This window comes from Pterocles gutturalis, unplaced genomic scaffold, assembly GCF_000699245.1.
Source record: "Pterocles gutturalis isolate BGI_N339 unplaced genomic scaffold, ASM69924v1 scaffold21896, whole genome shotgun sequence".
Lineage (NCBI taxonomy): Eukaryota > Metazoa > Chordata > Aves > Pterocliformes > Pteroclidae > Pterocles > Pterocles gutturalis.
In genome coordinates, this window is record NW_010098378.1 from 21,958 (window position 1) to 36,081 (window position 14,124).

At 42.2% G+C, this 14,124-nt stretch overlaps 1 protein-coding gene across 1 annotated transcript in view; it reads right to left on the reverse strand.

Moving 5' to 3' along the window:
* SLC25A26 (solute carrier family 25 (S-adenosylmethionine carrier), member 26) overlaps positions 1-14,124 on the reverse strand; it is a gene marked incomplete at its 5' end in the record, with an annotated part of 83,653 nt that overhangs the window by 16,453 nt on the left and 53,076 nt on the right. Inside the window, one exon of the mRNA XM_010072814.1 lies at positions 9,620-9,664. Within this exon, the coding sequence (XP_010071116.1) occupies positions 9,620-9,664 (45 nt within the window). The remainder of the gene's footprint in view (positions 1-9,619; positions 9,665-14,124) is intronic.

Here is a 14,124-nt window from a genome sequence, read left to right on the forward strand (position 1 = left end):
TTTCTTGGCATGTAGCTCTGAAATCTAGTTTCTGCTAAAGCCTGGTTTCCCTGCACAGTTCTGCACAAAGAGCCTTTGCCAAGCAAGGCAAATGGTGATGAATTCCCATCCATTATGCCTGCAAATTGACAACAGGTATTTGCAACAGTCATGCAATACAGAAAATTGTTTAGAAGGGTGGAGCCAGGAACAGTTCAATTAAATTAGGGAAAAGGAGAATTGAGCCTGGAGAACAGGAAGAAAATTCCCCAACAGTGAGGTCTACTGAACAGCAGAGCCAGCCTCCCCAGGGAGGAGAGGAAAGCCCTCTCCTTTGAGTCATTTAAAAATAGACTGGAGAAGGCACTCAAGACTGTACTGTGGGGAATAATCCTGCGTTGGCGAGGGCAGGATGAGATGACTTCATGCATTTCTTTCCATCTCTGATTTTGGTGATTCACCCAGAGCTCCAAACCTGAACATGCTGAAGAGCGAGAGAGAAGCGGGGTGCGAGGACATCATCCCAGAAGAAGCTGGGAGGAACAAGTGTCACTGGGACAAGAAGACTGTCAGGATTTTGGTCCAAATTCTTTCTTACCACACTCACGCTGCCAGCCAAGCTGATGTGCTGAAGGTCAGACATGTTTTCTCTCACAGCCCACAGACCCACTAATTGACAGGGCTTTGTGGTAAGCTGGGTTTCTAAGTTCTTCAAAAACACTTGCCGTTGTGCTGCACCAAGCATGGTTTTAATACTACTAATGCAGGGCAAAGCATAGAAGCTATTAGAAGTTTGTAGATAGAGGCAATAACAACATCAGTGTGAAACTGGAGCCTTGTTCCTGGGAAAAAAATGCAGGCTTCATATACATATCCCCAAAATACCAACTTTTGCCAGAATCACTGGTTATTGGCAGTGATACAGTGCCCAGATCATACTCTGCCATGAGTATGCTGCACAAATTCAGAAGAGCCTTCCCTCAGTCAATTCCACTTGGGGGGATAACCGTGAGAGCTCAGGTCATACAGAAGATGGGTGTCAGAGGCAGGCTCAGAGCCCATGGGTCACTGCTCTCTGCTCGGGGCCTTTGAAAAGGGTAAGCATGGGCAGAAGCACCCACATAATGCCTGCAGAAGCCCTGCAATTATTCTGCTTCTCCTATACACACTCTTCCAATATAAAACATAAACTGGGAATTATGAGTAACACAACTCAACAACTGGATCAGCCTGGTTTCCCCACCAGTGCCACCAAATGGCTCCTACCTGCTTACGCTGTGCTGCTCCTGCAGAAGGCAGCAGGAGATAACCAGACTTTTCCCATTCCCACTAGTATTCACAGCCTAGGAAAGCAAAATGACAAGGAGCACATTACATGAAAGGGGGCCGCCATGCCAAGCCTGTGTCATGTGTATTCTATTAAGCTGAAGGCTGAATGGAAGACTTTGTTTTCCACTTCAAAGGACCCCATCCCAATCTCTCGCTCTTCCCTTATGAATAACAAATTGGAAATAAATCTTCTGGCTGAAGCGCATGGAAACTCATACAGTTGGGGCCCTCTGCAGCTTCCCAGCTCAATCACATGCTAATTTTTTTTGTAAACACTTTTATGTGATGTATATTTAAATCTCTCTGTGCATTACCGCACCGTGTAAAGCAACACAGAGGGTGTATCCTCAAGGGATGGGACACAGTGGGAAGCCTGAATGCAGATTTCCAATTATTCACAGGGATAATGTTCGTAGAGAGAGGTCAAGTTTTATATGTGGGCAGGGCCTTACTTTTCTTCCTAACAACCCCATTTCATACTGTCCCATAGCCCGGTGTCTTCTGCTTCTCACCACAAACGTTATTTATCTCTTTTCATACTAAGAACACAAGAACACCCCATTTTGCTGGGCAGAAGGCACACTGGAAAAGTCACTCTTAGGATAAACCAAAGGCTTTTCAATCTAAAAACCAACCAAACAAAAGATTATCACTGCCTTTAAATACAGGGAGGAAGTATACGGTGCCCACAAATGTGAGCTCCTCACGTGTTGAGGACACCTGGCCTCCAGATGGACAATAACCTTTGACTAATTCACACAACTCCTTACCTGTGCCTGCCTGTCACCTTCGCCATGTGTTTGTGGTAAAAGTTCGGGGCAGAGATCATCTGTCAGCTTTGTGCTCCCAACGCAGTTGGGTCTTGGTCTATATTCAGGTCACCTACGCTATGGTGATCCTGGGAAAGTACAAACCTGATTACCAGAACAACACCCCAAACACTGCAGGAAGCATCACAGAGAATGAGGCATCTCCGCCTTGGCCTTGCTAGTCTTCAGGCACCAAAAGACAAGCAGACCTCATGGCATACACTAAACTTGAGGCCTGCAGCTGAGTAAATATTACAATTCATTCCAGTGATAAGCATCTGTAGTATTTCTACGCACCCCTATGTTCAAGGCAGTGTTCAACTTCATGATAACAGAGGGAAGAAAAATCTCTCTGAATTAATCAAATAGATTTGTGTGCATGTGCAGTCCTGCAGACTGAGAAAAGAAAAGCAATTTTCATGCTTGCCTTTGCTACTAGGTATTTTGCTTGCAACGTGGCATTCTGCATGGCTGATCCTTACACATGCATGGCACATTAGCTACAGGAGAAGCAAAAAATTCATAAGCTGATTGCAATTTCTATACATAAAATCAAAAAGCATAGAGCCAAATGTCCTCCCCAGTGAATTTTTATGTGCATATGTGCAGCATATGTGCAGTACATGTGTATATTATCTTGCAGGAAACATGCAAGCCCAAACATAGGAAAAATTCAATGATCTAAGTCTGCTGTTGACATAAATGTTGAGACTCCATGCGCACTAATGGAGTTGTGCTCACTTATGCCAGTACCGAATCTGGCCCAAGAATTAAACCCACCCAAATCCTAGATAAATTGAGAGAAAGAGAAAAAAAGTTGGCCTACATGCAACAGCATATTTTTCATGTTAAAACCATTTCATTCCCTTTTTCTCTCCATATAATACTGCATTGATGTCTGTGACCCATTTGGGTGTAAATCAAAATGGATGTGCTAAAAGCCTGGTTAAAGAAAATGTCTTCAAGACAGTGTTCCCATGGCAAGGCAGAACATAATATGCCAGCTACGCTTAGTTTCCATGGCATGAATGGCCATATATGTGTCTGGGGAGGAAAATGCGCTTCTGAAAAATCACTTCAAAGTTAGGATGGCTTTCCTTGAGTATCTGCACTGCTACTATCTGCTAATAAATCTATGCTTCATGCAGGCTTGAGTGAATAAATTACATGGAATAATTACGAGTCTTCTTTCAAGGTTCTTCATCAAGAAGCAAGTATCCAGATCAAACTGTGAGTCCTTCACATTGATTACTTCTCCATTCTACCAAACATCCCCAGACGTCACTGGCAAGCTCAGCAACTTCTAGAGAATCGCTTGTGGTCTAGGCATGACCGAGAGCATCACAATCTGGCTCTGTATGTACAGATTGCACGAGTCTGTTTTACTTTTGCCATTTTAAATGCTGCATTGATGATCCAAGACCATCTGACTTTCTCAAACGTGTTTGCAGTGCTGCAAGTAAGGATTGCGTTTGTCTCTTTCTCTTTGGTGCAGATGGTATACAGCATTCCTTTGACTGTGCTTCAAGTCTGTGTGAATGACACTTATTGTGACACTAATAAAGTGAGGGCTGTTTGCTGAACAGCTGTTGGGTACATTGTTCTTTTGTGAGAAAAATGCAGCCGTTATGCTAATGGCATGCACATGCCACATTGGCCGCAAGTTACATCACGCCTCAAAACGCCGCCGTGGAAATGTGTTTTCCTGATACAGCACCTAAGCAAATGGCAGACACGTTAGCGTTATTTAACGATTAGGACTTAATCCCTAAATCAGCCCGTTGTTACTCAAAGAGGGAGCGAAGTATGGTAGAACACTTACTACACCGCCTGCAAGGAAATGGGTTTAAAGCTGGGCCTGGGTTTCATTTACTCTTATATGCAGCTGAGCACAGCAGAAAAGAACTACTAGACTGCTTCTCCAGGAAAAAAGGAAAGCTGTCATCTACCTATAGAGCAGGGAAAGCCATTTTAGGCTCAGTTTGGCTACATTTCTCTATTTTCTACGTACCCTGTTAAACAGCAACAGATTTGATTGTAAATTTTAGGAGGGAAATAGCATGTGGTTTATTGTTTCAATGGTAAAGTTATAAACACGTATTACTGCTGAGAACCCCAGCTGCCTGGGCAGAAGCATTCTGTAAACCTTTCATTCTTATTAACTTTAAAAATCAGGTGCAATGAGCTCCAACCAACATGAGAGTCCTCACCCTTCATGGAAACCCACCAAGGAGCCTTTGCATAGCATGCTTCAAGGTATGTCTCAAAGGTGTATCTGCACTGACAGCTACAAACAAGGCTGAGCCCACCCTTGAACCAGATTTGTTCACACCCTGTACTGCTTATACCAGCCCCCAGAAGCTGAGATCTCTGGAGGGGGGAACTAAGAGAACGAAGCAAACAAGCCCACGTGCCAATGCCTTCATGTACATCTAGTCCAGTCCACCATCAGATTTCCCAAGTTGGTCCTCTCAACCAAAGTGCCTTGTACCTGGGTTGACAGCTGAACCTGGACAGAAAAAAAGGAACCTAAGGAAGTGTAAACCCAATCCCAAGCCTACTCTCCATCATGTGGGCAGAAACCAGTTCAGGAACAATGCAGGGAACTTCCGTTCTGACCCAACCAACCTTCTGCTACTGCTCAGCCTCACAGGGGAATGGCTGGACTCTCCCTATTCTCTTTACTGCTATGCCCCACTTATTTCACAGGGTGGAAATGCACCTGTGTGTACTCTTCAAACCGTTCTCTTCTCCTGAAGCCACCAAAGCATTCCTCTGCTTGTTCAGCATCTTACACCACTATCACATGCCACCACAGTCATTACAAAATCCCCCAAGAGGTACCTGCCCATGTATCTCAGCTCCCTGTCTCTAGCTATTACCTCTGAAGGTCCAACCATATATGTCTCTTTGTAAAACACCTGTTAATTTGTAAGTCTCACAGATTTGAGAAAATTATCTTATTGCTAAAGCCAGTGTCAAAATACCACACAGGCTCACTATATCTGCAGAAATTCTACGAGCTTTAGGTTTTGCCCATCACCAAGACGAAGAGAGAAATCTTGGCCCCACTGAGTGACAGAAGAGACAGAAAATCACCTTGAGCATGGTTAGTCCAAGATTTTTATCTTTCCTTGCAAGTCCAGGGCCAGCAGAGCAGCACAGTCTGTCACAGCCTTCCCAGAGAGGCTGTGTGCAAGAGCAGGACTCGCTGGCACCCACAGTCTACAGGGTGAAGTCAGCCTGACACTGACATTATACAGTCTTAGCAACATCCAAGTGTCTCATCTCAGAACTGGATGTGTCTAATGAAAAAGAAAAATGGTTCCCAGGATAGTAGGTTTGTTTTCGCTCCTTAAAAAAGACAACCAACCAAACAAATCCCCCTTGTTTTTCAAGTCTGCTTATTTGAGATCTATGCCCTCCTGTCCTGCCTGTTCCTTCCTTCCCCACTGGATACCAAAGCCTTTTCTCCAGACATACAATACATTTGGTCTATAAAGAGAGCATTCTCCATGTACAGCTGCGTTGGAGTAACTCTCAGAGGCTCTGAAGCGCAGCCAACATGCAGAAATATAAAACCCGAGAGGACTGAGTCTTGTTTCACCTGAGATGGGTTTATCTTACAGCACTCTTCTCCAAGGGAGCTGACCGTTTCCACTCAGACATAAGAAGCAGGCATTTTTGACAAGATTTTGTTGGACTCAAAGCTAACCAGAAGCTCTTGATTTTGTGGGGTTTTTAAAACTCTGTTTTGTTGAGAAAAAAAAACTGATGCCCTGTATTTCTGCAATACCCATACATCAGAAATTAAAGTTGTATTTTCTCTCAGGTCTAAAAGAGGAAAAATTGTGGATTAAAATGCAACATGAAACAAATGATAAAGCATTTATGTGCTGTTGGTAGGTACTGAGCTATGATGGTTAGAAGCGCTGAATAAAACACCGGAACAGAGCAGAACAGAAGATCACGCTGAAGGTGTGAACTCCCCAGTGCTACAGCCATCTGAGTGGAGACTCACACCCCTGGCAGCAGGATGAAAGCAAGGGAGCTGTGCCAGACTCCCTGCAACCCACCACAATTTCATGTAATTTGAAATTCCCACAATGAAGAATTCACAGAGTATTTCCAAAGCAAGTTATGGAGGCAACCTAGAAATTCCAGGGCAGCATACAAGGGGACTGTATCTCACAAGATTATTCCAAAACTCGAACTAATATGGAAGGCAGTGTGCTTGTCTGGCATTTGGGAAATACACCAAAACTATGTTCTGCTGCCTTTCTTCATGGACAGCTGACTTTGAGATGGGATCAGAAGCATTAGCCACATCTAAAAGAACCTAAAACTGATCAGACTGCCACAGCAGTAATCAGCCACGGTGCTCCTCCAACGGCTGGTGTAGCAGAGAGTGAATGAGATTTGAAATGCCCTTTCTTTTCCTGAACTCTCAGAAGACTTGAAATTTGTGTTAGCTGTAAGGCTTGGACTAAAAAGACAGAGAAGCGCTATACTAACTCACCCTAGTAGAGAATTACAATGTGTATCCTAAAAACTGATACTTCATAGCACAGTTTCTTTCTCCTTTTTGGTTTATATCAATATCTGTGCCTAAATCAAAATATTGAAAAATGAAGAACAGGGAAGGGAAAGGACATCAAGCATGCAATAGAGCAGTGGATGCTACCTACATACAGAAAAAAAAAGTTTTCTTTTTTATTAAAATCACCAACATTTCTTTACTGTTGTTTCTGGAGTCACTGTGATCTAAGAAAATTGAGTCTATTGACTGTTTCCAAATTGTGTGTTCATCTGAGTAACTGGAAATAAAGCCAGTATTTGAAGCAGTATCTATTCGTTGTTAATTACTGCAATAGCCCCTTTTCCAGCACACACAGTGGAGGTATCCTTATAATTCAGTAATCTATACAATGTTCTCTCTCCTCCTTCTAACTTAGTTCAGTGCATGATATGCAAGTTTACTCTCACATAGGACAGCTGGTCTACATTCAGACAGAAGAAAACCGTGCATGTGAACTATGTGACTAAAGACTGCTGGAAGCATAAAGAATAACCATAGCAGCTTGGAGCAAAGCAGAGAAAATGGGATATAGAAACACCTGATTTGCTGCCTACAACAAGCCTTTATTAGGCTTCTTTAAGCTTAAAATGCTGCTGATTGCTGCAGCCAGCACATATGTGAAGGAAAAGGAAACTCTCTTCTCCTTCCATGAGCCTCACTAACTGTCCTTTACAGTGGAAATATGTTTTTCTTCATTTTTATGGTGATTAGCTTGTTCAGGGAATTAAAAGACTGAGTCCATCATCTATCAGCTTATATAACTTTGTACTAATGGTTTTTAAAATGACACAGCCACAGCACTTGTTCTGTTCTCTCCTGTGAGATGATCCACACACATCATACACAGCTGCTCCTGCATTGACTTTCTCAGGTAAATCCCATTAATACAATGCAGAGCAGTCCCTCAGACATTGTCTAACCAACAGCCTCAGTAAACTCATCTAGGTTCAGGCTTCGTGCCATTTGTCTCTTGTCCTTTGCACTCCTACTTCTTTGTAATAATTGTCTCTTCATGTTCCCTTCATGCACCCATCAGAAGCTCCACCCTGAATCATACTCCTGTTGATACTACTGGCTGCCTCCAGCCTGGGACCATAATGATTTTTTTCCGTTGTTGTATTGTCAGGGCATTTTTTTTAAGGGCTTCATTCAGATAAACAAAACATACTCTGCTTTCACTGCCTGGCTTTGATGTGACAAACCTTGAGCTCTCTCCACGTGCTGAGCCAAAGTGACTGGAGCATGCAAGACTGATTTTTGCCATTTTCTACTCTTGGTTTCACAGGCAGAAGAATATATTGCAACTGGTCCATGGAACAAACTAACCCAGTTTTGTTTCTTTTCAGATCCGCACTGACCTCTTCAGATTAAACATGATGTCTCATCCTAAGTGGCTCACTCCTGGAGCTAGCTAAATTCCAACGGTCTTCTTTAAAGCCTGCAATCTAAACAATACATTTTATTGTCACAGCTACGTGGACACTAATTAAAACAACTTTACATTCTGAAAACAGCTAACATGATGTTGCTGGTTTATGTGGTTTTGGCAAGAACACTGCACTTTTTCTCTTTAAGCGCTGCCACCTCTTGCTCCCAAACACGGCTGCAGCACTAACAATTAGCAGGTCAGGCCGGTATCGCTGCTGAAGAGTTTACAGAAAGCCATTGCTAGGCACTGGCAGGGAAACAGATTCCTAATAAGGCAGCCAAAGCTACACTGTGCAACGGGACAATACCCAGACATCACATCAGGCCGTGCCCATGAAGTATCTACAGAATCCTCTACGAAAGCACAGCTCAGTTCTGGGAAAGCTCTTGACGTTATTTCACGCTCCTCCTGCCTGTGGACTCCCCTTTATATTTGACTCCCTGAAGCCTCTAAATGCAAACATTCACACTGTGGGCTGGTTCCTCCAGAACAACCCAAGCTACCGACACACAGTGAGAGGACAAGTTATTGCCACAACCAAGCATACAAGGACCAAGGAGAACATAAGCCTTCCTCCCTCAATAGAGGCAGCAAGGAACAAAGGAAGGTCATCACCGATTCCCATCGTTCCCAGTACCTCTGCCCAATTTGGGTCTCAGTGCCAAGCTTTCTCAGAAGTCCAGCACCCTTAACAAGAAGAAAAATTAATCTTTCTCCAGCTCCTTTCTTATAAATACTATATTTTGCTACAGTGCTTTTAACGATCTGCAATAATTTTCTGTGCTTCTAAGCCAGGATCTCAAAGCACCTGAAAAACCATGACTTTCCTGCATCTTTTGCAGCAAGTTAAAGGAAAAACAGAGGCACAGAGAAATTACATGACTTCAAATCCAGTTCTGTGCTCAAAAATCTAGACCCTGACTCTGTCCACGATAAACAAAGCAAACAGCTGGTGGAAGAACAGCGCATCATTCTGAAAGACTGCACTATTAAAACACCATCCAATTGACACCTTCTTTAATTGACCTTTAAATAAAGTACACGCAGACAATCAAAATAGCTTGTCAGTGATGCACTGAGAGTCTCTCCCTGTCTACAAAACCAGACTCAGTCAGTTCTCTCTGTATCATTTGCAATTTCCTGTTACCTTGAAGAGTTAAATGCTCAAAAAAAATTTAAAACAAAACAAAAATATATTACACAGCACAAGACGGTTCCCACTCTTCTTTAACCAGTAAAAAAAGCTAGAGCAGAAGATAAGATTTCTGGCATGTTGGGGAGTAAAATTAAGACTGCATGCCACATATCAGTGGTTAGATATTCCCTGTTATTTTTCAGATATTCAGGCAAATGATCTTCACATGCACAGGTAGGTTGGTACATACTTAGTGATTCTTGGATGTGCCATAATTGTGATAACCAAGTTAGATAAGTTACCGTGAAAAGCCTTTGCAAAATTTATAACTTACATTTCTATCATTAAAGAAGACTTACCTTTAAGGACTCCCAGAGGGGAAACTGTACCAGAGAGAAAGGAATCTAGAAAGGTGGGGAAAGAGAAAAAAACCAACAACATAATGTTACAAAAGCAAATTAGGTTGGCATGTTCCTTGACTGGCTAAATTAGGAACAGTTATTGTTCACTTAGTGAACTGCAGCTTATTACATTTACAAATCTTTAAGGACACTTTATGTACGCTGCCATTAAATGACTCGTTTCACTAAAGCAGTTTTACTTTGTTTATCACACTCCCTGCTGAGAGGTTAATGTATTGTTACCAGGGTGGCCCAGAAGAGCACTAAGCAGTATGATCTAGTGCAGGGACACTCTTGGTTTGATGCTCAGCCAAGAAAACCATAAGGATGGTTCAAGAAACGTGCTCCCAAGGCCAGGAATACAGCTTGGCAAAAAAACATCTTCAGTAATACACACTCTCACAAATGCTGAGCTGAAAACAGTTGTGCTCCAACCAAGGCTTTGCAGTTTGGGCATCAGCTGCAGAAACTTTCCTGAACATCTCCCAGTGATCTCACATTAACAAACTCTCTTGAGAATTAAAAGTAGGTTGTGAAGAGCTACCACAACCCAACTAAAACCCAAGGGAGAAGTTTGGTGGTTCTCTTGTCATCACCTATAATGAGAGGTTCTTCTGTCCAACAACAGCCTGGATCTCTACCTAGGTTCGTTCCTGCTGCCATGTGTCCCCAGCAGTGCTTGTGCATTTCCAGCACCTTTACAGAATTCTCTTAACCCAGGGGATAAAAGCAAACATACATCTCCTTGAGCTCTGTAGCCTGTGCAGGGCCAACACATGGAGTAAGTCAGTTTTCACCACAAAGAGAATGATTCCTTGCAACAAGAGACGTTGCTTTGCAAGGTTTTGCTTTTCCTTACTGTTTCTCCTCCTCCAATCTCTCCACTAAGTCCTCCATGCACTGCCTCCTCCTTCACCACTCTGACAAGCCCTGTCCAATATTCACCTCTTGCACTGACCCTGCCCTTGCTATCTGTAGCCTGAGTATCTATCTCAAGACATCCTGGAGAAAGGAGTCCCTATGAAAATACCAGTCTGTCCTAGAATTGCCCTACAGCTGTATCTGCAGGTCTGCTTTGCCCCTTCCTAAATGCTTCTGCAATTATCTCCTCCACTTTGACAGCCCATGAGCCCCAATTTCAAATCATCTTCCAAGTATCTATTTTCTCCTGCTCTACCTCACTTCCCCAAACACGATGCATGTTGGCTTAGTTTTCCTCCTTATTTAGGCTGATTTTGCAGTTCATGCATCATTTTATTAATCTCAGAAAGCACTTATACACTTTTTGCCATGAAAAGTGGGCCACTCAAAATGGGCCACGCTTACGTAATACATAAATCTTTGTTCTTTGTAACATCAGCAATGTCAAGTTACAAATATTCACTACAGAGGTATGAACAGTTTATCAAACCCAAATTCAAGCTACACAAAGGAACCTGAAACGGTACATCATTCAACATCACAAGAGTTAAAGAGCACTGTCTGCTTCCCTGTGTTGCAACTAATGATTAATAAATGAGTCTATTAAGTTAATCTGCCAGGCAAAACTAAGCTTGACAGACACCTGCCACAGAAAATTTGTTATCTATTCAGGCAGGAAATGGCAGTGAGAAGAAATCAATGTCACTGCTGTACATCGAGCTGACAAACCGAAATCTCAGAGGAAGTTTGTCATCTTGAACAATGAGCAATATCCCTGGTGGCATCTCAGAGCCCCACAATAAAGGTCAGACATGGCTCTTATTTATCAGGGCCTTGAAACTGAGTGCAGCAATTAAATTTTGTTTTTAATACTGGGTGAAAAAGTCCAGCTATTTGACAGTAATGTGTGGTAATATATTTATGAGAAGATAGATATATATATATCCACATCCTGCTGCATCTTTGTTGAATTGGAGTTAAATGGCATGATTTCTTTAGAATGTAAAATGAAAAGCAACATAATCTTCTATTCTAGGCCAAAAAAATAGCGGGGGGGGGGGGGGGAAAAAAAATACATTTGCTTCAAACTTGTTAAGAGAAAGAAAAGAAAACGCTCTGTATCCAGCTGTACCCCAAACAAAACAAGCTTTCAAACAGTCTCCAAGTTTTACTTTTCTCATATGCACAAATGAGTAGTAAAATTACACAGCTGTTATTAAGACAACAAGTGAAGCTTTTGACATAAACCCCCTTTTTATCTCCTAGCTAGAAGCATTTCAATCAAAGAGGAAATTTGTTCACAACTGCTGTTTGATTTTCAGTGTTGGAGTCTTTGCTTTCTGTGTCCCGCTCAACGGGGACCAGAACTGGATGGGCATCATAGGTTTCCCTTTTCCCTGTGCACCCCACGAGATGCTGCGATGCGCAGGCTTCCCAAGCACCTGGGACGATTTCAGATGGGCATCAGTGGGATCTGCACAGCTGCTGGGCTCCCTCCTCTCTAAGATGCCTGCACGATAAGGGCCTAAAAATTTATAAGTCACACTTGGAGTTCGAAAACTTGCAAAACACAAACAAATGAGGAAGTGCCACCAACAAAAGCAAGCAGAGCAGCACCTTCGCCTGCACCAAGAAGATCCTAACAAGAGACGCCCTCCATTTCTTATGGTCATCCATTGGCGCCTGTTTGACGACATCCTGACTTAGAAACAAAACTCACACAAGCGATCTCATGGGTACTGGAATGAAAAGGAGCCTGGCTTCCTGTGGATTTGGTTTTTGTCATCAGATTCTCTGAAGCCAAATAATTTCCAAGCTGGGTTCGGCAATCTTCCCGTGACCAGGACCCTCCATCACATTTCCTCGTGATGTCTATTCCACAGACCCTGTTGAAAGTTCAGTTCCTATTGCAAGCCCTCACTCAAACCCCTTAATCGTCTTTATTCTCCACTCATATACATATTTTCAAGAAAGTTATAGGAATTTCTATGTATCTTTTCAGCCTCTGCCTTTCTGTCACATTTCTGTGGCCAACATGTCCAAGGGCTGCACAGGCTGCTGTGTGGTGGTGTGTGCATACACCCTGTTTGCATAAATCTCGTTTCCCTAAGAGACCAGACTAAACAGCCCACACCCAAAAGAAGGATTAATATATGCAAAAAGAAATATCTCTGCGAGGCTAAATAATCCAACAATGAAAAAGCCTTTAGATGGCTTATAGCCCTTTATTCCTGTACCATGACAGACGTGACAAAATCTCACAGTCTGGGGACAATTCCCAATTTCAACATTTACAGCATTTAATTCCTTTTCATATTTTGCTTTTTAAAATAAAAGCTCTTCAGCAATGAACAGAATCACACCCTGCCAGGCAGCGATATTTATGCCTGAAATAGGCTAAGGCAACAATAAAAATGTGGTCCACACATGTGGGTAACTTTCTGCCAGCAAATATGAAACCCTGGCGAGCTCCAACAACCTCTCATTCGACATTAATATAAAATAGACAGAGAGTACCAGTTCTCGTGTCTGGCCTAATGTTATATAACTGTGCTGTTTGTTCAACAGAGTCAACTCTCTCACACACACAAAAAAAAGTTTAAAGCCTGCAGACAGCTGTAAATCATTATTCTAAAATGTTTTATAGGTTAGTGAAATTATCATTTACTCTGGTCACTGTAGCCCTTAGCACCTGATGCCTAACATAATGTAATGAATGTTGCAGATTCTCATTTCTACAGCTCTACTTAATTCCCCTGATACAGAAGAATTTTAAAAGATTATTTTTAATAAGTTACTTCTAGAAATAGTTGCACTTCAGAGCCAGAGCAACAGATACATACATCTACACTTCTAAAACAAAATACCAACCTGCAAGTACTGAAGACTGATGACAGAGCAAAAGTCCTCACACCAAATACTGTTTAATTAAATAAAAGAGATTTAAGGAGGAGCTTAATAATACTCTCTGTAACTACAGCAGAGCATTTTAAAGTAACTCAAAAAATAATCCATTCAATATCTGATGCTAAATTGCAAACTGACATTGTCTCAAAGGAAACATAGCAGCCAGGGAGAAAGGAGAGCATGATGAAGGAATGGCAAAGAAGGGGGGAAAGAAGCAGAAGAGGGGAAAAAAAAAAACAAAAAACCACACCAGCCCCTTCAGAACTGGGATTCCCTTCCAAATATGAGAATTCTTTCACACAAAGAGGAAACAGATGTCCATGGCTGGAATTTGCATGTGGCTTTATTCTCTTCTAGGATACAATAAAACTACTCTTCTTCTCATCCTCCAAGCTAGAAATTAAACAGTGGCATGTCATGCAGAGTCCAGCTGTGCTTTCTACCTCCAACCTTTGCTAGCAATATATTTAAAAAGAAGAAGAAAACAGAGAGACAGAAAGAAAGAGAGAAACTGGAAAAGCATAAGAAATTAAAAACTATGTGGTATGTGTTCTCAAAACAATATAAAACCTACAGATGTTCTTACTAATCTATGGCACATGTTTGTTTATTCAGGTTTTCTCTGTCTCCAGTTC